At 39.3% G+C, this 27,046-nt stretch overlaps 1 protein-coding gene across 1 annotated transcript in view; it reads left to right on the top strand.

Moving 5' to 3' along the window:
• CCDC178 (coiled-coil domain containing 178) overlaps positions 1-27,046 on the top strand; it is a 122,811-nt gene that overhangs the window by 71,530 nt on the left and 24,235 nt on the right. Inside the window, exon 18 of the mRNA XM_033155118.1 lies at positions 11,884-12,033. Within this exon, the coding sequence (XP_033011009.1) occupies positions 11,884-12,033 (150 nt within the window). The remainder of the gene's footprint in view (positions 1-11,883; positions 12,034-27,046) is intronic.

The following is a 27,046-nucleotide window of genomic DNA, read 5'->3' as shown; positions in this document are numbered from 1 at the left end:
CATCTCAGTGCAGTGTTTTAGCTGTTACTGATTTCTACTTTCATCTCATGGCTGGATAAAACCTTCTCCCTTAGCCCCAAATGAGGTGACCCCCTCCTGGTGATTAGGATTGAGACACATTGCTTTCTTAGCACTTTCCCCATAGCCTCTGAACTCTAACAATGTATCGTATCAACAATGAATGCACATGTCTACAAGTTGGCCTTATCACAGTAGGAAAGAACTCTTGAAAATTAGTTGAAAAGGAACTAGGAAAAATAGATAACTGAGGAGGAATGAATACTAGAAATAGACAGCAGAGGCGAAAGCAAAGAAGCTCTGGGAGTCCTTGATGTCAACAAGGAAAAAATAAGTTCAATTCCTCACTCAGACATGACATTTGCTATTGTTATAAGAATTTTAAGGTTATATATATAAAATATAAATGTTCCTAAATGTACAAAGCTAACACATACATATGTATATAAACCACGTGTCTGAAATAGTGCAGGAGAACAATCTCAAAGCCATTTTGACTCTCCCAAAGCCATTTTGACTCTTCCAAATTGACCTCAAATATTTCTCTGCAAGGAGAAAGGAAATGGGAAAAGCTTTTCCATTGTCCTTGGACTGTAGGGACTTACACCTCCCTGTAAATACAGTCTGGCAAGTATCTGTTAAGCTGAGCAGACTATCAATATGTTGTTGTTCAGTCGTGTTCGACTCTTCGTGACCCCATGTACCAGAGCACGCCAGGCACGCCTATCTTTCACTGCCTCCCGCAATTTGGCCAAACTCATGCTAGTCGCTTCAAGAACACTGTCCAACCATCTCATCCTCTGTCGTCCCCTTCTCCTTGTGCCCTCCATCTTTTCCAACATCAGGGTCTTTTCTAGGGAGTCTTCTCTTCTCATGCGGTGGCCAAAGTACTGTACTACAGATTTCTGTAAACCACCTCTTCTGTGATGTAAGTATGATGTATCTAGGGTGGTGGTCTTGGGTTACACCCCTTCTGTGATGTATGCATGATGTTTCTGGGGGTGGTCTTGGACTCCAGGGCAGGCAATTTTAATGTCTACATAAGGGCAGGAACACCTTGGTTCTGGGTCCTTCCCTGCTCTCCTGTGTGTGAGGGGAGTACCCTGTTGCAACAGCTTTAATAAAGATCAGGCTTACTAGCTGCTTTGCTTCTCAATATTCTCTGGTTGGCCTCCGTTATTTTCTCCTATTGATGGAGAACTCTACAAAGGGCAAAACAAAATAAAAAATTAAAAATCCTTCCAGTAGCACCTTAGAGACCAACTAAGTTTGTTCTTGGTATGAGCTTTTGTGTGCCAAGAACAAACTTAGTTGGTCTCTAAGGTGCTACTGGAAGGATTTTTTAATTTTTTATTTTGTTTTGACTATGGCATACCAACACGGCTACCTACCTGTATCTACAAAGGGCAGATTTTGTTTATAAGACTCTACAGTCTTGCAGAAGTCTCTGTGTCTCAACCACATCAGTCTCGACAGGAAGTTGTGAGGATAAAATGTGCACTTCACATGAGAGGCAGAACAGGATACAAGAGGATAGTGGCTCATAAGTTTTTTAAATCAAACACTTTCTCTGCATTCACAATTTTGTGTTATCTGTAATTTGTCTTCCTTTAATGAATCCATTTTGAACTTTTTGATGTAATTATCTACAACTTCATACAATATATTTGCCAATAATGTAGCCAATTAAACAAAAAGAATATTTAGTACATTTTAGGAAACATAAAAAGTGTAGCCAAAATATTGTAGTCTTTATTCAATGCTGAGATTGGTCTGTAATATCTGCAACTGTATTTGGTTTTAAAAGTAGTATTATTCTTGCATCTCACTGTGTTTCAGGAAGCTTCTTACTTTGAATTTCCCCCTTTAAATAATAAAGGAATAATAATTCATTTGAAACTGAGGCTATTCAATATGAGGCTTATAGAATTTAGTTGTTAGATTCACAGAATCTTCGAGTTGGAAGGGACCCAAGGGTCATCTGGTCCTTCCCCTTTGGGTCCAGGTGCTTTACCTGAGTTAATTGATTTGACTGCAATTATAATCTCTTACATTGACCTCTCCTTCATTACATTTATAAACAGTGACATTTCTGTTGCTAGGGTGGTGCTCTCCTCCATTATAACATTGGTTTCCTACCTTATAACTAAAAGTTATTCACTTTGTGTTTATATTATTTAGTTCCTCCTCAACTACCTCATCTGATTGTAAGTTCTGTAAAAACAATTAAGCTGCATCTGCAGTTCTAATTATTACTTAATGGGTAATAGCCAATGTTAGTCATACTCAGACTAGGCCCATTGAAATCAATGGACTTTAGTTAGTCATGCCACCCTGGTGCATCCTATTTATTTCACAATCAATTAACTTATTCTCTAATAAAGTCAATGTATTATTTTCTGCATCATTAATGACTGTAATTATCTTCCTCTTAAAAGTTTTAATTTCATTTTCAAATTTATGAAATTCTAATGAAAGTGATTTCCTCATATTTGCAGTGACTATTGGCTTGCCGCAATCTGTATCTTCTTGTGCTTTCTTGTCATATTATTTTTGGAGAAGGAATTGCTACTTTTACTTCTACTCATTCATTGGATTGTTCTTAAAGATATATTCTAATCAGTAAGCATTTCCAAAATAAAGATAATAGGGATAACATTAGAACCATAGGACTGAACCAACCCCAATGTTATTGTAACATATGTTTCATCCTGTATCCAGTCAGATTTTAATTAGTCTATTCACTTTTCATTGGTTGGCACATGCCAGGTCGAGAGACAATGGTGTGCGCCTCTGCGGGTGAAGTCAGAATTGCTGTGTTAGCAGCACCAAAGTGACTGGGCCTTGTGTGTAGTAAATAATTATCAGTGCATTAATTTACCAAAACATTTAAGTAGTCAATTTGATTCATGAATAAACTCATATGTTATAATCCTCTGTATATTTTTGCCCTCAAATAAACTTACATATGCCTGTTGTGTTTGTCCATGGAGTTTTCTTGGCAGGGATACTGGAGTGGCTTGCCAGTTCCTTTTCCAGGTGGATCACATTTAGTCAAAACTCTCCGCTATGACCTGTCCATCTTGGGTGGCCCTGCACAGCATAGCTCATAGTTTCCTGAGTTATTAAAGCCCCTTCACCACGACAAGGCAGTGATCCATGAAGGAGAGCTGGACCATAAAGAAGGCTGGTCGACGAAGAATAGATGCTTTTGAATTATGGTGCTGGAGGAGACTCTTGAGAGTCCCATGGGCTGCAAGAAGATCAAACCTATCCATTCTGAAGGAAATCAGCCCTGAGTGCTCACTGGAAGGACAGATCCTGAAGCTGAGGCTCCAATACTTTCATGAGAAGAGAAGACTCCCTGGAAAAGACCCTGGTGTTGGGAAAGATTGAGGGCACAAGGAGAAGGGGACAACAGAAGACGAGATGGTTGGACAGTGTTCTCGAAGCTACCAACATGAGTCTGACCAAACTGCGGGAAGCAGTGGAAGACAGGAGTGCCTGGCGTGCTCTGGTCCATGGGGTCACGAAGAGCCAGACATGACTAAACAACAGCAAACTTACATAACCAGTTCACTGAGGAATAAAAATGGTCACTATAAGATTATGTCATCATTACTTAGGAGATTAATGATGAACTGGATATGGAACAACTGATTGGTTCGAAATTGGGAAAGGAGTACGACAAGGCTGTATATTGTCTCCCTGCTTATTTAACTTATATGCAGAATTCATCATGCGAAAGGCTGGACTGGATGAATCCCAAGGCGGAATTAAGATTGCCGGAAGAAATATCAACAACCTCAGATATGCTGATGACACAACCTTGATGGCAGAAAGTGAGGAGGAATTAAAGAACCTTTTAATGAGGGTGAAAGAGGAGAGCACAAAATATGGTTTGAAGCTCAACATCAAAAAAACTAAGATCATGGCTACTGGTCCCATCACCTCCTGGCAAATAGAAGGGGCAGAAATGGAGGCAGTGAGAGATTTTACTTTCTTGGGCTCCATGATCACTGAAGATGGTGACAGCAGTCACGAAGTTAAAAGAGGCGTGCTTCTTGGGAGGAAAGCAATGAGAAACCTAGACAGCATCTTAAAAAGCAGAGACATCACCTTGCCAACAAAGGTCCGTATAGTTAAAGCTATGGTTTTCTCAGTAGTATGGAAGTGAGAGCTGGACCATAAAGAAGGCTGATCGCCAAAGAATTGATGCTTTTGAATTATGGTGCTGGAGGAGACTCTTGAGAGTCCCATGGACTGCAAAAAGATCAAACATATCCATCCTTGAAGAAATCAGCCCTGAGTGCTCACTGGAAGGGCAGATCCTGAAGTTGAGACTCCAATACTTTGGCCACCTCATGAGAAGAGAAGACTCCCTGGAAAAGACCCTGATGTTGGGAAAGATGGAGGGCACAAGGAGAAGGGGACAACAGAGCACAAGATGGTTGGACAGTGTTCTCGAAGCGACTGGCATGTTCCATGGGGTCACGAAGAGTCGGACACGACTGAATGACTGAACAACAACAACAACAATTAGGAGATTGAACAAGCAGCTCATTACAGAATTCAGGTGATCATATGCTCAAAGGATTAACAGCAATAGGACTACTCATAAGTGACTCTAAATGGGGTTAGGATTGCAGCAGTATTAAGGTATTCAAATGTTACTCAATGAAATGCTCAGATAACCAGTTTACTGAGAAATTCAAATAATCAGCTGAGCTGAGGTGATCAGATCAAATCATCAGTAGATAAATACTTTCAGTTAATTAAAGAATCCAGGTTTTTAGATACTCAAGTGACTAATTCACTAAAGTATTCTGATACTCATGTAGCTAATTCTCAAAGGCATTCAGACATTGCTCAGATATTCAGTTCAATAAAATTCATTAAAGTCTATGAAAACAACTTATAATTCTTCAAAATAATGTAATTAGTTCCAACCCTCCCCCAATTTTTCACCTGCAGGATCTAATTCAGGGGTGAGGAACAGAATCTGGTTAATGGGGCAGATCCTGAATTGTCCCACAAGCCACTTTTGATAGGTGAACAGGGCTTCCCACCTGTCATTCAAGTAACCCAACTTCAAAGAAAACTATTCTTTCTTTCATTTGCAAGCATATCTTCAAACTACCAGCAATGGCATTTTTCCTTTGCCTGCCAACTTGAACTCAACATAAGATTCTTATTGAAAATGGGATTTGCCAACTGCAAGTTTTGTTTTCACCTGTGACCAGCTGCAGACCAGAGCTCCTGACAGAGAACTCCCAAGTACAACAGAACCCAGCTGGGCTTGCCATCAATGTCGATTACTTTTGACAGTGATTAGCTGCACTTTGGAGCTCCCAATTGGGAGCTTGCATTTGACACCAGATTTAAAGGGTGTTGAATGGAAAATGTGCTCCTGCCAAGGAACAATCAGGAGCTCATCTTAAGGGTCCTCTTTGCAGCTGTGTCTTTACCTGCCCCACATATGACATCATATGACATGACATGTGGTGCAGACTGGTGTGGCTTGAAGAAATGGCTTCACAGGCCAAATTAGGAACTTTGCTGGTTCTAATTTGGCCCATGAGCTGGAGGCTCCCCATTCCTGATCTAATCAGCTAAGGAGATTTGAATAACTGAGGTGATTACTGTACTGGGCAAGAAACTAGTTTGTCATATTGATAGAACATTCTCTTGTGCACAGATCAACCAAGCTAAACTAGAAGCACACGACCAAAATAATTAAAAGCAGATTAGTTACTTTTTATCATCCTCACAATTGGCATGGGTAAGATGTAATGAGAGTTTATTTTCCACTTTGCATTGCACTCTTATGGGTGAAGTAGGGATTCTAATTCTTGCTTAGCAAATGTACTGTAAATATGAAACCACAAAGGTTGTGTACACTAGTTTCTACCAAAGAATCCCAAGAACTGCAGTTTGTAAGGGTGCTGGGAATTGTAGCTCTGTGATGGGTAATCTGCACTTCCCAGGATTCTTTGGGGGCAATCGGGTGCTTTAAATGTATGGTGTGTTTGCCACCAAACTGTGATCTTGTGTGTGCCATACAGAAAGCCTGTCACAAACTGTATCACTGTATCAAACTGTATGTAAAAGTTTTTTCTTCATCTTGATATCTGCCTAATATTGTTAGGCTTATTTAAATAGAAAGTATATCAGCACTGTTTCATAAGCAACTTTATGGACAAATTCTGTGCTAATCTTTCATGATGATAGTACATCAATGATTGCAATAATTTGTGGAACAAATGTTAAACCATTAATAAAGTTGTGCATACCATCTCAATTATGTGAACATAAATTAGCTGGATATGCAAAAGGCGCAAAGCAAAAACCTTAACAGGTGTTTCAGACATTGGTTTTTATATTTTAGCCTTCCATTTGAAAAAAGATAAAAATCAGAGAACAGATTACACCTTGAATATGTAGTAGTTAAGAGCTCTGAAGTGTAAATAGATACAAAGTTCTTCTAGTAGTGCTCTGTGTGTGGGGTGTGTGTGTGTGTGTGTGTATTTTAAATTCTTACCTGGAAGACCACTGGGTGTCAGCCATGTCCATTGCTACTGAGTGGTTTGCTCAAGCAAAATGGCTTGTCAGTGAAATAAAGGACATAATTTTGATGAGTCAGAAACTCTGTCAGCAAGGTTGCTTCCTGAGTTGTTCTTCAGAATTGAAAATGCTTACTAACATTAAGCGATTCAATGAGAGTAATGTTTTAGGTGTGTTCTAATTACTACAATGTTTTATACCACTTTTTAAAATGAAAACTACAAGGATAGCAATCCTTCGAACTCTAACAAGCCTTGGTAATCTGGAAGCTTATGTGGACAAATGATCCTACAAAATGGATTTTTTTTGTAGAAAAGGAAGTTAATTATTTGTCACAGTATTCATTAAAATTAGAAAACAGTTTTCTAGAAAATGTATTTTTGAATGTGTAGTGAATTGCTCTTCTAAGTTTATAACATTTATTAATCACAGCAATAATTACAATCCTAAACTCAAATAATTTTTATTCTGTAACCCTTTAGCTGGAGTTTGGAAAGCTCATCCACATGTGGAGTTGCTGCTTCCCTCCCATGAGCAGTTTGTACCAGAACCTCTGTGGATTTATTTTTTTTAGAAAAATTGTTCCACTACAGCTAACTGGCCTCATGCACACATAACGCAAAGACACTAACCCAAACTGCTGCTGACTTCCATTTCTGCACCAGTTTAAAACAGGACTATTTACTCAACCATTTGAGAATAAAGTAGATACCATTCTATTGGTTTAACGTTCACCGCTTTTAACTACAGTATTTCTTGCTGTTACTATAGATTATTAAAGGTGCTAAAGGTGTACCTCACTCTGAGATGATTGTGATGAATGGTGGGTTATGCATATTTAAAATAAAAAACCCATAGTTAGTTAAATTAAGTTCTGCAATAAGATGTCTGCTAGTGCATGCAGTTGAAGCACTCCCACTTTGCTCCTTCTTACACTAAGTGGAGGGGTAAAAAACATTGAGTTATCTTAGTGTTACATCTGAAGCAACACTTATGGCTTATTTCTACAAACAAACCACAAACAGAAACCAGTGAACAAATTTTGACTTCAGATTGTGGTTTTCAGAGAAGCGAACCACAGATGCTGGTCTGGACGAAATGCCAAGGTAGTTGTTCTGTGGTTTGCTTCCTTGCTTGAGGAAAGGAGAAGCAAATGTGATAATGTGCAATAATAGCTGACACACCCATGTAAAACTGCACAAGTGGTACCCTCCCTGACTGCCATTTGCAGCTTTTTGGAGCCCTCATTATAAACAATCACAGAACCAACAGAGCTCCCATAAATAAACATTCTGTTCAGGTTTCTGTGGTGGTGGAGTTACTAAGTAAAAAGATCATTAATGGAGAGCAGCTGTCCCTGAAGAACAGCTTGCCCCCACTACCATTCTGACCCATGCAATGTGCAGCTGCAGTGAATTTAGAGTATCATTCCACGTTTCCATAGGACAAGATTCCATGGTCTTGCACATCACTTTCCTTTTGCATGGATGAATATTGCACCCTGGAGCAGTTCATGGCTTAAAAGTATATAACACACACATGTCCATGAGTGTGAAATGTACATACAACTCTTCCACATGTGCAAGAACCCTGACTTTCTCACAGTTCCTGATCACATGGAAGATTTCAAACTAATGCTGAACACAGATAAAAGGGGGCATGGCGAGCAGGTGTACTGATAACCAATGGCAGTGACAGCTTGTACAGTCTTGCTCCTTTCTGTGGTGAGGGAATGTGGAGTAGAGGACGTGATTGTTTTGCTTCAAATATATGTTATTTCATGGTTGTTAGATAGGTGTCTTAACAATTCACCATCTATCCCAGTATCGCCAACTCTGACTGACAACAGCTACCCAGCCTCCCAAGAAGAGCTCCTTCTCATTACCTACTACCTGATTGTTTTAACTGCAGGTGTCAGTGTCTGACCCTGGCACCTTATCCATGCAACATAGGCTATGTTCCCTTCCCAATGTAGTGCTTTTTCCCTTTTAGTATTTCATTACACAGAAAGCAGTATCATAGCACTTTAAGCAGTCATTACGTCACCCAAAGAATCCTGGGAACTGCAGTTTGTCAAAGGTGTTGAGAGTTGTTTGGAGACCCCTTTTCCCCTCACAGAGTACCGGGTGGTTTAACAATCAATCCCTCTCCCCAGGGAACTCTGTGATAGAGTTTTGTCATACAGCACCAGTGAAGACATAGCCATTATCCAAAAGCTGATAGTGACATTTGTACTACCAACATTCTGCACAGCTCTCCAAACTACAGTGACCCTACTAACAGAGGAAAGGATACAACAAACTGAGATTGGAATGCAGGGACCATGCAATATTTCTCAAGTAGAATTTATTCCTCGAGAAAAGATACCTCCATTGCACTCAACAAATTAGCACAACTACACATTTGTTGCCAAATAAGCTGATAAAGAGCAAATTCTGTGGGCTCTTCTAGGTTATTTTCCCTTGTATGTTGCCATGAATTTAAGAGTGCAACCTTATGAATATTTTTTTGGCCCACTACATTCATTGGAGCTTACTCCCTAGTGCAACCTAAGTTTCTTTGAAGGCTTTCCTGATGCACCTTTGAAAGCCTCCTTTTCTCCATGAATTTCTAAAACAGCACTAAAGATAGTGTCAACTTTCAAATAAAGGTTTTTCTAACTTTTGGGTATCTGTATGCTTCAGTCTCCATTTCTTTTGTTCTCAAAGCATTGTGAGAACCTCGTTTCCCCTAGCCCATTTGCAATGAAAATGTTGACCTTTTACTCTTTATTTATAAATACCATTTCCCCCAACATTCTTAATAGTTAACTGGTTTTACTAATATTTGCTATATAAATGTTAATTGCTTGTGTTAGTTGTCACCATTATAATGTAAACCATTAGAACTTCAGTAAAAGTGAGAATGTTCTGTCCTATATTGTTCTTGCAGAGAGAGAATCAACTTTCCCTGATGTTTTTGCATTCTTTTTATTGCCATATTTAAGAGCCAAATAGATGAGATCCATGATAAGATATCCAATCTTTTACATTTTTCTAAGAAGCATATATACCAGGGGTCACCAACTACCAAGATACTGTTAAATCTGGCAGTGATCTACCCCCTTTTTTGGGGTTCAGGTCAAAGTTTTTTTTAGGAAGGAGGTAAAATGTTTAGCTTTATTTAGGGGAGCCACAGTTGTTTCTTTGGGGCGAGCCAATGAGCTACCAGTGATCTACCGCAGACGTCCAGTAATCTACCGGTAGATCACAATCTGCCTGTTGGAGATGCCTGATATATACAGTTGAGGTTTAAATGGTAATTGCAGTACTGGGCGTGGTGGTGGATTAACCCTTTTCCTCTAGGCCATTTCCCCTCAAAGCTATTCGTCCCACTGCAATTTACATGTGTAAAATGGCAAGGAGAGAAAGACTAAACTCTTTTACCCCTGGTGTCTGAGTCTCAGTATGAATTGCCACCCTGGCATGGCTTACCAAAAAAAGTAAAGAAATTGGGGGGGGGGGTAACCTGTGTCTGGGCTGCACTACTATAGACTGTAAGTTGCAGCTCATGCTGATAAAACAAACTAAACAAAATGACAAGGAGAATTTTTTTTATCCCATCTTCCTTCCTGACATGCTACTTTTCTGTGTGAATATAAGTTTACCACCAAATAACTATCTTCCTCAAATATTACTCTTTCCAGAGAAGGGAAGTAAATCAAAGATAGAATTTTCTGTCTAAGCTTCTTAAGACCGCTGTACTGAAGAACTCACTTATCCATAACAAAATCGAAAATTCTTTCTAGTAGCACCTTAGAGACCAACTGAGTTTGTTCCTGGTATGAGCTTTCGTGTGCATGCACACTTCTTCAGATACACTGAAACAGAAGTCACCAGATCCTTAAATATAGTGGGGGAGTGGGGAGGGGTATTACTCAGAAGGGTGGTGGGAATGGGTGATAGGCTGATAAGTGTGGAAAACCTGTTGACGACTCTAAACGGCTGCAATTAGTCTTGCAGGGAAGGGGTGAGATGGCTAAAGATGGCTTTGTTATGTATAATGAGATATCTCATTATACATAACAAAGCCATCTTTAGCCATCTCACCCCTTCCCTGCAAGACTAATTGCAGCCGTTTAGAGTCGTCAACAGGTTTTCCACACTTATCAGCCTATCACCCATTCCCACCACCCTTCTGAGTAATACCCCTCCCCACTCCCCCACTATATTTAAGGATCTGGTGACTTCTGTTTCAGTGTATCTGAAGAAGTGTGCATGCACACGAAAGCTCATACCAGGAACAAACTCAGTTGGTCTCTAAGGTGCTACTAGAAAGAATTTTCGATTTTGTTTTGACTATGGCAGACCAACACGGCTACCCACCTGTAACTCACTTATCCATGTCAATTGTGTATGAGGAAAGAGAAAAAGAAGTTATTTAATTATATTAATTGTTTGCTTCCTTTTAGCCTCTCTACATGAAATTCAGGTCAGCATTTAGAGGGTCATTTTCTGTTGGTAGGGAGAGTAGAGGTGGAGCTGCAGAAAAAGCACACCGACAGTACAGACTCACAGAAATCTCAATCTAGTCTCCCAAATTCCTTTTCAGCCTATAGTTAGCCATATAAACAAAACTTAGTACATTCCCATTAGCTAAATTAAATTAATTTGGAAATCCCATGTACTGAGAGAACTAATACAATTGTTATATACTACTGAAATACACATATTCTTATAAGAATATAAGGAGTGGCATGCCATACTTTGGGAAAGCAGCTGACAAACTACAGTGGCATTTCTGAGGATGTGCACATGCTTCTTTGTAGTCACTGCAGGTGGTGGCATTCTGCCACATGTATTTGGGGAAAGAGATACATTCCTGCAGCTCTTTTCTACATTGTTGCAGATGCAATTAATCCCTTTACTGCACTATATTGTATGCATCTAGTGGCCCTGGATAGGCATGTGCATTCCTGGGTGGGAATGTATCAGACACACCATTAATATCAGTGAACACCAGATGCGTATCATGATGCACATCTATAATGGCTGCACACACAAATCTCCCTTGCTGAATCAGGCCATTCATGTGCAGCTTAGCCAATTGCTTCACTGCATTTTTTTTTAATTCAGAAAGGGAACATATAAGAATTGTTTTCCTTCCTTTCACTCATTGTACAGTAATTTCTTTGCACATTATTATTATTATTACAGTGCAACAGAATACAACTAGTAAAAATGAATCTTATTGAGAAGTTTTCGAATGAAATCATAGCTTTATAAATGGTTTGTAATGTTAATAAAAAATGTCTCCCTTTAGAGATCTCTGGACTTTTCTGAGGATGAAAATCTGCGTTTAGCACAAGAATATCAGATGCTTCAGTTATGCTATCTAAATGACAAAAATGAACTTGCAGACTTCTATGATCATAAAGTTAGAGCTGAATCAGGATTAAGAGACCAGCAGCAGGTATGATAATAATGGGCTCAGTTTCTTAATTGCTTATTTTCTATTTGCTAATTATTACTGTTTAATAATGTTTTGAAGTAAGTTGTTAAGTTCTTGGAACATCCTGTGTGATGTCTTCCTTCTTTACATTTTCCATCCTGTACATTTTTACTTCTTTAGTTTAACAAAAGTATTTTTCTATCAAGGATCTTCAAAATCTTATCATTCATTCCGTTTAGTGTTTGCATGCCTTTTTGCATAGATCATGCTCTGCTTTAATGTTTCTATAGAAGTTGCATTTTGTTTAATGCAAGACAAATGACCTGCTCTAACTGAGAGCCATACAAAAAGCGAAAACTAGTATGTGCGGAAAATTCTTCTACATTCATATCCCTTCCTGGATGAAGATTCATGCATGCAAATGAGTGGATTCCCTAGCCTGATGCAACAGCTAAGGCTTTGTTTATTTCTCAGATAATCAGCAATAGTGAGTCACTAGTGCTTTCTGCACCATAGGAAAAAGTGGGTTGGAGGCAGGGTTTCAAGAAGAAAGGTAGAAAGAGACGACAAAGAGGGCACAAGAAAGCTTAAACTACCTGCTACCATTCATTGCTCCTCTACTACTGAAAAAACACATCCTTCCCCCACTGTTTCACAGCTATTCAATGTTGGAGGGCCATCTGTCATGGAGGCTTTAGCTGAGATTCCTGCATTGCAGGGAGTTGGACTAGATGACCCTTGGGTCCCTTCCAACTCTAAGATTCTATGATTCTGTGACCCAGCTTCATAGCCTCACATATATTGTCAAACAATATGGTTCAGTCCGCAGTCAGGTGAGGTATGGTATTCAGAGTGAGTGCTGATTTGTGATGAAATGGTCCTCTGATTACTGTGCATTACACAGAAATCATACTCAGTTCAACACCACAAGAATTTCAAGTACCAGGTGAGGAACCCATCAGAGCACTGCTTTGCTGAGGATTCATAATATCCCACTCACCTAGTAACCTACATCTCATTACACTGAAATGTTGGTATAACTCTGTATTAAGTAGATCAACAAGGGAAGTTCTTTCTGGAAAACAATGGTCGCAACGTTCCAAAATAGTACGTATAAGGAATTTAGAAATCAAATTAAGAAACAGATCTACTCAGATGTGGCAACTTTCTCCTGTTAAAAAGTGAAATTATTATGCAAAGTAATTTGCTTGGAATTATTTCCCCCCTGAAAATTCCCATTATAGACTTGACTTGTTGGCCATCATTGCAGCATTCCAAGAGGCCACATGATGTGCTACACATGCAGTGGAACTACTGTCTCAAAAGCCATCTGTGATGCTGCTTGAGATGTTGTTGGAAAATGAAAGGTCAGAAGCCTCACTGTACACATACAGACTCTTGCTTTTTGCAAGATGAGCCCTCTGGCTCAAGCACCATATAAAGACTTGCTTTGATTTGTTAGGATTGGTGTTCATAATGGGTCCAAGATGCCAAAGGGCTGTCACAGCCTTTAATAAGATCAAATTGCATGTGACTATCACCACTGCATAACTGGGAAAAATCAATGAAAATTGATCAGGAAAGAAACTAAAGATGTAACAGGCCAGAGGTATAAAAAAAAATTAAAAATCTAAAGTGGGAGGTTGTTTAAAATTATCCTTTCTGTGTGCAACTGTATAGGATAATTGGAAGAGGCTGGTGTATGTATCACAAGGTGCATAGTCTATCATTCTATATTAATGCGCTTTATGAGAATCTTGACTGGTTTTGGAAAAATATGAAGAACTGCACTACTAAAAATCGTAAGGAAATTTGTACAGTCTTTGTGTGAACCCTTCTTATGCACCAGAAGGTACATCAACCAAAAAAGCATGGCTATTTAAGGATCCAAGTTGGATAATTACAAAGGTAGCTGAAAAATTCTTTTGATAATGTAATTATACACACAAAAATCAGCACATAAATAATATTTGTACTAATTACAGTAGAACAAGAAAGGAAACTGGTTATATACTGCTCCTATTAAAAGGTGTATTTTTCTTCAGATTTTTGCTAATAAGTGACTTACAACTGCAACAGAAAATCAATTTTGTGGGAGTATCACTGTAATGATTTTTGTAGTTGCTTACTGCACATATACATCACAGTGACATGAATGTTCAGGGAGAAAATCACTCTCATATCCACCCTTTCCCAGATGCACAGAGTTGTCTTCCTTAAAAAATACATGATCAAAATTAGGTTTCAATTTCATTTTGTATGACTCAAGATTTGAATGCTGACATACTCATTTTAGATGGATGGGAGCTCATCTCTACTGTGAAACTCTTTTGTGACTTTATTTGCATTGTTGAAGCTGCATCAGGAATGTTTCTCTTTGTCACATCTCCCTCCATTTTGTTGTGTATGGTTCAGCTTTCTATTGTGCGTAGTCCATGCCTCCCACCGTCATATGCCAGTACAGAGAATGAGGGTCAGGTATAATGTATAAAGCAGCCATTGTAGAAAAACAAGTAGATGAAAGGATATGAGCTGGGGGGTGGGGCAGTTGGAGGAGGGAAGACAAAGATCAGGCTATGAACAAAGAGAAAGGCAGTTGGAATGGTGAGACAAGAAATAGTGAAGAAAATATTCCAATTCTAGTCTTGGTTGTAATGATTACAGGGATACTAATATTGTATGGCACACATTTCATATGAATTTTCTTTTTGCTCAAAGTCTTCTCTTCAGCTTTTTTCCGAGTGGTGGCCATAGTATTGCAGCAGAACATATGTAGGGTCAATTCATGCTGAATAGTTATTAGAAACCATGATAACAGAAGTCATTACACTGCAGTTCAGTTTTGATAGTAAAATTTCTGCAACATTATCACAAATCTTCATGCATTAGTGCAATGATCCTTACTGTAGTTTCATATTAGAATCAAAAGACTGCACTGGCATTCTTGATACAAAAAGTACTGCAGATCAAGAGAACATCTCAAGCTTTTTCATACAACAAAATTTAGTTTCACTTAAAAATGCCTATTCAAAGCTCTCTTATTAAATCTTGCCCATTTTTCATCTACCTTTCTCTACCTCTGCTTGTTAACTGAACTGTATTTATATAATAATCTAGCCAAGAAACCCACAGTTACCTCTAATGGCACTATGCAATGTATTCATTGCAGTATTAATCAGTGCTGAGTCTGTTTTCCATCACTTTTTGTTCTTTTGTTTAGTGCTACTGTATACACTAAAAGTTTATTATACCCCAAAACATCCTTTATTCTCTTTCAATAAAGAAATGCTCTAGCAATTAACACCAGAATATAGTGAATTAAACAGAAGAAGTGCTGTAGACCAGAGGTAGGCAACCTAAGGGCCACGGGCCGGATGAGGCCCAATCGCCTTCTAAATTCGGCCCTTGGACAGTCCTGGAATCAGCGTGTTTTTACATGAGAATGTGTTCTTTTATTTAAAATGCACCTCTGGGTTATTTGTGGGGCATAGGATTTGTTCAACCCCCCCCCCCCCAAAAAAAAATAATCTGTCCCACCACGTGGTCTGAGGGACAGTGGACCGGCCCACGACTGAAAAAGGTTGCTGACCCCTGCTCATTCTAGACAATAGAGTATTGCTTATGTTATTCTGATCCACACTTCCATTTGGCATGGATCTCTCCCCACCCACTGCTTTCTCCAGGAAAACCCACTGTTAACTGCTGCATCAAACCAAATATCAATAAGCTTTTCTGCAGATTGATATTTTCCCCATTCAGTGGTTTCTCCAGGAAAAGTGGCAGGACAGAAGTAAAACCTATTGGACCCATGCTTAGAAGTCACAGACTAAACTGAATAAACCACAGAACAAAGGGGAGTATGGACAGAGGGAGAGCTAGCTGTCCACTCGGGGGTGGGTGAGTGTCCCAGGGGGGCAGGGCAGTGATGTCACCCCCCTCAGGGATTACACCTAGGGTGGGCCGCACCCCCTGCACCCCCTTCCTTCGCCAGTGAGTGTGGATGAGCCCAGAGAGATCCCTGTGTCCCTACATTCGATATGTGCACCCGGGGTGGGACTAGCTGCCCATGGGGGCAGGACGAGTGTCCCAGGGGGGGGCGATGTCACCCCCCTCAGGGAAGACATCCGGGCCACCGCCAGTGAGTGTGGATGAGCCCAGAGAGATCCCTGTGTCCCTACATCCGGTATGGGCAGAGAAACGAGGAGGCATGGTAATATTGCCAGATTAAAATAGTCTAAACAGCAGCCTTCTTGAGTGCTGTTAAAAGGTTTAAAATAGGTACGACAAAATACTCCTGAATCTGAGTTTCCCTTGTATCAACCCATCTTTAAAAATATGATTGAAATTGACTGGCTTAGAGGTTATCTATAGAAACAAATATTTTAATAGAATGTTGGCTGTTTTTGAAAAGAGATACCAGGTGGTGACTTTGTATTTTTGCTTATTTACAGTATTTCCAATACTTACAAACCACTTTTCAAACAGTAAAACATCCCAAGTGGTTTGTATGTATTTTATTGAAAATTTCTTAAACTGTGGCAATGATCAAAGTAGGAAAGATAATTTACAGTGCAATCTTATGCATGTCTTTGCAGAAATAAGTCCCATTTAATTCAATAAGACTTACTCCCAGGTAAATATGCATGTCTTTAGAGCCTTTAGGAGTGTAGGGAAACTGCTAAGCATCATGACATGCACAACTCTGAAAAAAGTAATTATATATTAATCCGGAGAACACTTGGTCCCTTTCCCACTTATTTTCTACAAATATATTCCTTTGAACATTTGGCTTTTGTAAAAGACACTTTCTTGTGAGCATTTCAAGGGAGAAGTATTAATATAGAGTGGTCTTTGAAGTTTTGAAAAAAGGTAGGTAACACCCTTAATTTGTTGCACATGTAGAATGCAAAGAAGGGTTGAATAAACCAAAATTCACCTTCATTCCACTTTTTATACAGAAAAGAATTTATCTTAATACTCTGACTCTTGCATGATTGCACAGATGAATCCAAACTTAATAATTGCATCCTGTGATCCTTGACTGTATTAGAAAAGAAACTCTGCTTGAGCCATCTCCCACTACTGTCACACACACACACACACACACACACACACACACACACACACACAAATACACATTAATCTAAAATTTATGGCCAACTACTGCTACCATTTGAGTTGGGTTACAACAATTTATGCAACAGCCTACTATTTCGCCATATTATAGTGTTATTCTGTTTTCTCACAACATTTCCTTTAAAATCCTGTTCATGCCAGGTTATCACATGTGATCTTTACTCTTCCCCTCAGTAAGGCTGCTGACATAAATTCAGTTATTCGCCTGTATTGCACCAACAACACAGGCTTCTTCAAGCATTTAGAATCTGTATCTATCGAGAATACATGACACTGTGTGACCCATCTTCATCCCTGACCTTCTCGTACTGAGTGGCACAATCAGGGCTCCTAATTGCAGAGCAAAGTAGAAGTGCATTCATTTGTGCACTCCTGCAATCTCCTTTCAAATTTTCTTCCTCAATATGGAAAAGCTGGGGTGGATGGAGTAGCTATTACGATCCTGTGCCCTCACTGCAATTATAGATTCCAAATGCCTGAAGAGGTCTTAAATCAGATTCTTTCAATCCCAGTTTGTTTCCAGTTTGTTGTTTTCAAACATATTTCCTTGGTGCTTTCAAACTTATGTTTTAAAACTTAAGTTTGAAAATGTGAGATTTATGAATTTGGAACTTTCAACTAAATTTCTATCGGCATACTCAGACTTGTAATATGTTATGGGAGGCCATACAAAAGCATTTTAGGAGCCACAATCAAACCACAAGCCTTTCTTTGGCAGCCCATGATTTAAATGAGGAAGTGATGAAGTGAAAAGTAAAACACCATTAGGGGTATTTATCATATTTGCTGTGCTTTAAGGACACTATTTTGACCTGTCAGAAGGATATAGGTAAAGTCATGGCATCTTTTCACGATCTGTGCTTGTTAGAAATTTTGGAATGTACTTTCTGTCAGGACACATATATCTCGGGAGTGTAGAACCATATGGATAGTTCTCAGATGAGATTGAGGACTGATATTTTAAAACTGTTGGAATATATAAAAATATGCTGTTCTAGTCAGCTTCTGATTAAAATATACACTTGACTGGAGAAGTTGCTCTGAAACGGATAGTCATATGGCTCTTACAACTGTAGAAAACCTTACATACAATTCTTACTTGATTGACAGGCAGAGTTTCATAGATGATGATGGCGACATGGTCTGAAGACTACATGATGATAGTATGGTTTCCCAACGTGATTTTAGATATATTGCTTCCCAAATGATGGAGAAAGTGTGTGCTGGAGTAAATAGGTTGTGTTAAAAGCAGCTGTTAGATATTATAGGGAAGGGCCGTAGTTCAGCAGCAGAGCTCATGATTTGTATGCAGAAGTTCCCAGGGTCAGTTTCTGGCTGCATCTTCAAGGAGGGCCTATAAAGACTCCTATCTGTAACCCTGGAGAACCACTGCCAGTCAGCATAGATAGATAAGTGAGCTAGATGGGCCGTGGTCTGATTTGGTATGTTTCTATTAACCTGTGTTCTTAATTATAATTTATTTAATGGGGGATTACAGGATGTAAGATTTTTATTCTTAATCCAGCCTCTTTCAGTTCAGTGAATGTTTGGGGGAGGATATTTCCAGCGTAAGAGAGGGATGAAAGAGATGGATTGGGGGGGGGGGGAAGAGTGGCAAAGTGGTCTAAAGAAAGAGAACATTAATGATTGAATAAACAACAAATCAGTCAATTTCCAGGTATATAACTGTTAAATTGCCTCTGGGCTCCTTTAGGAGAAGGGTAGGGCATAAACTGAATGAAATGATAATTTGCATCCTGATCCTAAACATACTAAAAAGGTAAAGGCACCCCTGACCATTAGGTCCAGTCACGGACGACTCTGGGGTTGTGGCGCTCATCTCGCTTTACTGGCCGAGGGAGCTGGCATACAGCTTCCGGGTCACATACTACAGGCATGCAATTCCCTTTGGATTCCATGGATATCATCTCTCGTGTTTAGAATTAGGACATTGGAGGAATGGAAAAGGGCAGGGACTTACCAGTACTACTCAACCTCCCTCTCATGGTGTCACTTAGTACTACAGTAAAGTATATTTTTACTGCTGTAGGAGAAAATCTTGAGTTTATATGCAAATAAATTTTATATCCTTTTCTGATGTTCTCTACATTTTTTACAAATAGATTTGTTTGTATCACTTGTCTATCTAAAAGTACATATGTGTGAGACAAGCTATCTGTTTGTCTTTTGATAAGCATAAAGAGATTACATCCCTTTTACACAGGCATTTGAAACTAAGCAAAATATCTAACTTTCTTCTTCTTCTTTGCCCTCCCTTTTCTTTCCTTTTAATAGCCTGTCTTGGTTCTCTAGTTATAGCGCAGATGCACCTAAAGTTTGCTAGAAACATTTGCCATTAGCCTCCTTTAAAAAAAATTAAATTCGAGGATAATCCTACCTCCAGAGCTTATTCTGTTCCTGGCCATTGACTGTGACAGTGAAAGGCTCATCTGAAAGCACTGGAACGTCCCATCTAAAAGCATAAAACATATTACATTTCATGAAAAAGCTAATTCAGATTGTTTAATTCTGGTAATATTGCCTCTGTCACCTTCAAAATCAAAATGTTCTTTCCTGTTATTATAAAGAAAACAACCAAATTGCTTAAAAACCCATTTGAATACACAGCTGCCTTATGTTGCATACTAATTTGATTAAAACGTTTGTGCCTCACCAGCATTTTATATAAAATACACTGGTAAATCTAACAAAATGCATTCGGATATCCCCCCCCCCTCCCAATTTATAGGGCAAAACAAAACAGAGTGGCCAAGAAATACCCCTGGACAGAGCAAAACCATGTTGCATTAATGGAAGATACTAAACTGGTTTTCTTGCTGTATTTGTTTGCTCACAGCTATGGGCATTGTGCCAACCTCATTGAAAATAACTGCATTAGTCAAGTGTATCGAAATTATTACAACACAGAGTCCATCTCAGCTATTGCTGTTGAAACATTTTGTGAGTCTTCACTAGAAGACATTTGTTTGAAGAGTAAGCTTTGCATAAATTCAAGTCTACTTTGATTTTCCACAATTTTGAAACTATTGTCTTTCCTTCAGCTTTATTGCTTGCTTCAGCTTTTTCTTTTTTAAAAACATAACTATAATACCTTGGAGTAGGTTTCATAGTAAATATTTTTTTTCTTTCTCCTCTTAATATTGTGCATGGAGACATAAATAGATACTCTGTTTCAAGGCAATTTACCTGCATGGTCAGAAAGCCAGTCTTAGTAACAGGAGAATACACTTAGTAACAGGAGTGTAACCTAAATTTTAGTACGTAGCATTTAGTGAAGTGTCATAAGATGCCAATAGACCTGCATTTCCTGCATTTCAGAAATATTCTATGTGATTTTGACAAAACACAGCCCTTCTCAGTATACTTATTGCATGGATAAATCACACTCTTGTGATTCGGGCCAATTTTGGATATAGTCCAGTCATTTATTGTTGCTTGAAGCTCTTATTTTTACAGTCTCAGGGATGCCCAAATATACAAGGTTTATGAAGTCTCTGCTGTGTCATTATACATGGCTATGTAACTTCTGTTTTTTAAAATTATGTAAACTTGGTTTAGGGGCAGTTCAGACATTACTTGGCCAGCAGAATTCTACTAAAGGTGAAACCAATCAAAAGTGAGCCTTAAATTTATAAGCTCCTTTTCTTACTTGGTACTACTTTCCTATCTCCATCCTGCAGTGACCCAAAAGCTGTCTGGCGAGACAGTCCGCAGGCAGGTAGGGTCTCAGCCTGCATACCAGATGGAGCTGGTAGACAGATGCACTGGACACAGAATTGATCTGCACCTCCAAAGACAGCTGCGAGTCCAAAATGACTCCCAGGCTGCACAGCTGCTCCTTCAGGGGCACAGTTGCCCCATTCAGGACCAGGGAGGCCCCCACCCACCCCCTATCCCCCCAAAACACTACTTTTGTCTTCTCAGGATTCAACCTCAATCTGCTAGCTGCCATCCATCCTCCAACCACCTCCAGGCACTCTCATAGGACCTTCACCGCCTTCACTGGTTCCAATTTAAAAGAAAGGTAGAGCTGGGTACCATCCGCATACTGATGAACACCCAGCCCAAACTCCCTGATGATCTCTCCCAGTGGCTTCATGTAGATGTAGATCTCTTAGTGGCCTTTGATACCATCGACCATAACATATTTCTGGACACGGCCACTGTGTAAGAATGCCCCCAGCTCCTCTAGATGGTCCAGAAGGATGTTATGGTTGATGGTATCAAAGGCCACTGAGAGATCCAGCAGAACTAGGACCAATCACAAGTGCAGGAGGATTTGTTGGTAGTGCAAATAAGCACTCTGAAAAAAACTTTGCTAAATAAATCCTGTTTCTATCAAGTACTGATCATGGTAATACGGTAGTAGTTCTTCTGTTTCTATATTTTAGAACTGCTATAAAAGCCAAATATCTATACTTCAGTATAATAAATTAAAAACTGAAATACAGAGAATACTGTTTGTTGTTGTTTAGTTGTATAGTCAAGGCCGACTCTTCGTGACCCCATGGACCAGAGCACGCCAGGCACTCCTGTCTTCCACTGCCTCCCACAGTTTGGTCAGACTCATGTTGGTAGCTTTGAGAACACTGTCCAACCATCTCATCCTCTGTCGTCCCCTTCTCCTTGTGCCCTCCATCTTTCCCAACATCAGGGTCTTTTCCAGGGAGTCTTCTCTTCTCATGAGGTGGCCAAAGTATTAGAGCCTCAGCTTCAGGATCTGTCCTTCCAGTGAGCATTCAGGGCCGGTTTCCTTCAGAATGGATAGGTTTGATCTTCTTGCAGTTCATGGGACTCTCAAGAGTCTCCTCCAGCACCATAATTCAAAAGCATCAATTCTTCGGCAATCAGCCTTCTTTATGGTTCAGCTCTCACTTCCATACATCACTACTGGGAAAACCATAGTTTTAACTATATGGACCTTTGTCGGCAAGGTGCTTCTCTGCTTTTTAAGATGCTGTCTAGGTTTGTCATTGCTTTTCTCCCAAGAAGCAGGCGTCCTTTAATTTTGTGACTGCTGTCACCATCTGCAGTAATCATGGAGCCAAAGAAAGTAAAATCTCTCACTGCCTCCATTTCTTCTTCTTCTATTTGCCAGGAGGTGATGGGACCAGTGGCCATGATCTTAGTTTTTTTATGTTGAGCTTCAGACCTTATTTTGTGCTCTCCTCTTTCACCCTCATTAAGAGGTTCTTTAATTCCTCCTCACTTTCTGCCATCAAAGTTGTGCCATCTGCGTATCTGAGGTTGTTGATATTTCTTCCGGCAATCTTAATTCCAGCTTGGGATTCATCCAGTCCACCCTTTCGCATGATGAATTCTGCATATAAGTTAAATAAGCAGGGAGACAATATACAGCCTTGTTGTAATCCTTTCCCAATTTTGAACCAATCAGTTGTTCCATATCCAGTTCTAACTGTAGCTTCTTGTCCCACATAGAGATTTCTCAGGAGACAAATGAGGTGATCAGGCACTCCCATTTCTTTAAGAACTTGCCATAGTTTGCTGTGGTCAACACAGTCAAAGACTTTTACGTTGTCAATGAAGCAAAAGTAGATGTTTTTCTGGAGCTCTCTATCTTTCTCCATAATCCAGCGCATGTTAGCAATTTGGTCTCTGGTTCTTCTGCCCCTTCGAAATCCAGCTTGCACTTCTGGGAGTTCTCAGTCCACATACTGCTTAAGCCTGCCTTGTAGAATTTTAAGCATAACCTTGCTTAAAATCCACCTGGAACAGGAACCAGCAAGCCACTTCAGTATCCCTGCCAAGAAAACTCCATGGACAAAAACAATGGAGAATACTAAGAGATCATAAAATTTAACTCAATGTTATTATTTTATTTTTGTGATTATAAGTTGCTTTAAACTGATTTTAATATTGTTTTTAATGCTGTCAGCTGCCCTGGAACCTTAATGGTGAAGGGCAGGTAATTAATAGTAATGATAATAATAATAGTTTAATTCTTCTAAAGGGAAAAATCAGTATATTCCAATATAGTATAGGCATGGGGGGAAGTAAAAACAAATCACATGCATGTCTTCTTTTAATTTAATTTAATTTAATTTAATTTATTTTTGCTGAAAACACAGTATCATAACATTGTCCTATTTGGTCATGCTCAAGCTAATCATGTCTAAAAATTTCCCAGTGGGGATGAGCTTGTTCACTTCCTGTCTTGCAAGATTATCAACTAAAACTCAGTCATATATGCCCATAGTCTGATCACTGCAGTCCACCATAGCCATCCTCTCCTGCAGTGAGACCACAGCAGTCTGTGATATACCCATGAGATTCTGTGTCAGGAACCCATCACTTCTTGTGTCATCTTCCAAGACTTGTTCAATTGTTTAAACATTAAATTATACCAAATGCTGTTTGCAAAAGCTCTCTTTCCTTTCCCTCCTCTCTCCTTTGTTTGCAAGGAACTGGTTTGTCATACTGAAATAGAGTTTATGTGCAGTAACAGCCTAATAACCCAGCAACTTTAGTCACTTATTAAAGTCAAGCATGTGTCTTTGTTTCATGTTGCTAATGATGTGGAACCATAGAGGCCCAAGTATATTTCGCCTGGACGGTGTAGAAGCGAATGCTGAGAGCTCATTACTTGGCTCCCCATTGGAATCCTGCAGGCTTCTGCTCATTGAGGAGACTGTGGGGGCTTTGACAGAATTATTATACTGAATATTTTTAGACTCATTAACTATATCACCAAAGCAAAACATCTCTTCCTTAGATGCAAATGGTCGCAGATTCTGTAGCTTTGCTTTACTTATTGCGGGGGGGGGGGGAAGGATGATGCTTGAAAACAAGTTAAGGAAAGGACTTTCATGCTTGAATTTTTGAATTTGTGACATGTATTCAGCATGCCTTAGCCCCATTCAACTTATTTGAGCCATCAATATGTAACATCCTCATTAAAAGATGTCCACATTTGATTTCAGAGATATGCAACACAGTCCTATGCATATCTGAGAAGTAAAGCCCATTGAGTTCCATGGGACTTACTCCCAATTAAATATAAAGGATTGCAGCTCTAAGCAAAACATGGGAGTGTATTTAATTGCCAGTGTACTGGAAGATGCAAAGATCACCACTGTCAAAGCCTCAATTCTTCAACATCAAGTTTGTTGGATTGTTCATGCTGTTCGAATGCCTGATTATCGTCTTCCAAAGCAACTACTCTATTCTGAACTTAAAAATGGAAAGCGTAATGCTGGTGGTCAACAAATGAGGTTTAAAGACACTCTCAAGGCAAATCTTTAAAAATGTAGTAGAAACACCAACAATTGGGAAACACTGGCCTTCGAGTGCTCCAGCTAGAGAAGAGCCTTCACCAAAGGTGCCATGGACTTTGAAGACGCTCAGACTCAGGGCTAAAGGGATAAATGTGCTAAGAGGAAGGCACATTTGGCAAACCCTCACCATGATCAACTCCTGCCCGGAAACCTATGTCCCCACTTGAAGGATGTGTGGGTCCAGAATTGGCCTCCACACTCACTTATGGACTCACTGTTAAGACTGTGTTCATGAAAGACAATCTTACTCGGCTACGAGTGATCGCCAAAGTAAAGGAGCATTTAGTAAATGAGAGAGTAGGTCTTAAAATTATACCAGTATATTTCAATTCAAAATTAATAAACAGTATTATAATCTGCTAAAACAATTAGAGATGTTTGATTTACAGGTTGATCCTCTGGTTGTCTACTCAGAAGTCAGTACCACTGAATTCAGTGAGGCTTTCTTCCAGTTTCATATCCAGGACTGTCAGCACTAATCATTCAAAAGAAAAGTAATTTCAAGTCCATACATTATAGCTTTTTCTTTTTGTCTAACTATTCTAGCATAAGCATTATACAGTTTAAAACACATACTTCTCATAGCTACAAACTCTATTCCAGTAAGTGGTTAAAAGATGAGAACAGCATCAAATATTGGCCTTAATTCCTAATTGTAATTATTTATATAAACAGTCTTTAAACCTACTTTACTATAGCTCTTTCTGATTTAACATGGACTTGAAGAAACGATTATGAATACCCTGAAATTATTTCTTAAGAAGAAAAACAAGACCATACATTTATGGCTCGGTTTGTTTTACAGGTTTACTCTGAACTGTTTAGTATTGGATATTTGTATATTTTGTTGATTTGGTAGAAATATTTCCATATTGTTTTTGCAGATTGTTTTTATATACAGTGCTATGCAGGCTTTCTATATATGTCCTGAATAAGTGTAGGAATTCATTTCAAATGCAGAGAGAGAGAGAGAGAGAGAGAGAGAGAGAGAGAGAGAGAGAGAAAGAAAGAAATATTGTATCTTTTAGCCATCCTATCATGAATGATTGTACCAGATTTCCGTTGCTCAGATGAAACTGCAGCTGTTTTGATAAGGAGGAAGCACATTGCTATATTTGTGGTTCACTTGTTGCGCTAGCTTTCTTTGACAATGGTGACAGTGCCTCTATACATCAAGAAATTGTTCTCCCTTTTGTCAGGGGTCCTAGAGGGAATACTTTATATTGGAATCATGTTTCCCTTTGAGATTTTGGCATTTATACAGCAGTTCTGATCAGGAGCCCATTGTCAAACAGCTCTTGTAAAATATTAAAATAAAGAGTTGAAAACCTGTCAGATAAAAAAAAATTGAATTGAACTATGTGCTTTAATCAGATGAGGGCCACGTCTGTGTTTTCCCAATGAGCCAGCAATTTAATCCATAATGGATGCAAAAACATATTTTTAGTTTACTAAACATATTTTTCCATATTAGGAGCATTGGGGTGGGGATAGTATGCGCAACAATATCAACACATATTATATCAATGATGTTTTCTGTCAAAATGCCGAATGCCTGTTAAAGGAGCCTCAATGAAGCCCCTGCTTGAGTGCAAACGTGTCATCAGGGAAGGATCTGCAGTCTTAGGTGGGGTTGGATTTAAGGGCTCATCCAACAAGTAGTAGAGGGGAAGTAGACATAGACAAGACTAGTCTGATAATTCAGATTAGGGGATCAATAACCTGGAGGTTTGTTCCTTGCCAGGTCTGGAGTCTGCCTGGGCTGAATTCTGTTTCCACCTGTTGTTGTTGTTCAGTCGTTCAGTCGTGTCCGACTCTTCGTGACCCCATGGACCAGAGCACGCCAGGCACGCCTATCCTTCACTGCCTCTCGCAGTTTGGCCAATATTTCCATATGTTTTTGCAGATAGTTTTTATATACAGTGCTATGCAGGCTTTTTACATATGTTTCCACCTAAGATACTTTATTTTTTTCCTGAGGCATAAGCTGCAGAAGGGCTGTGATGCCTCTTGTGGCCTCTGAGGCTAACATAGTGACCCAGGAAAGTAAAATAGGAGCCTATGTTGCCTTCCTATGTCACTATGCTATCCTTATACTGAACCAGATTATTTGTCCACCTTAAGCATCACCTACACTAACTTGCAGCATCTCTCCAAAGTGTTCCTTGTTTAGGGAAGCTTTTAATGTGTGATCTTTTCATGTATTTGATTTTTGTTGGAAGCCGCCCAGAGTGGCTGGGGAAATCCAGCCAGATGGGCGGGGTACAAATTATTATTATTATTATTATTATTATTATTATTATTATTATTCAGTGGTATTTCCCAGCAGTACCTGGAGATGTTGGGTATTGAACCTGGCATGGGTGCCACTACTAGGCATGGGCTATCCTACCCCTAAGAGCAGTGAAAGTAGGAATGGACTTTTGGAAACAATGGGAATTGTGATCCTTTCATGTTCTTCTTCCTCCTCACCTGCAGAAAACTCCTGTGCCACAGCTCCTTCTGTGCATTAGGATGTTAGGTAGCTAGTATGCAATTTAACACTTTAGTTTGATATGACTGAAATTATTTCATTTCATCAA

Source organism: Lacerta agilis, chromosome 7, assembly GCF_009819535.1.
Source record: "Lacerta agilis isolate rLacAgi1 chromosome 7, rLacAgi1.pri, whole genome shotgun sequence".
NCBI classification, from domain to species: Eukaryota; Metazoa; Chordata; class Lepidosauria; order Squamata; family Lacertidae; genus Lacerta; species Lacerta agilis.
Note: the sequence above shows the minus strand (reverse complement) of the source record. Positions and strands in the feature narration are given on the sequence as shown.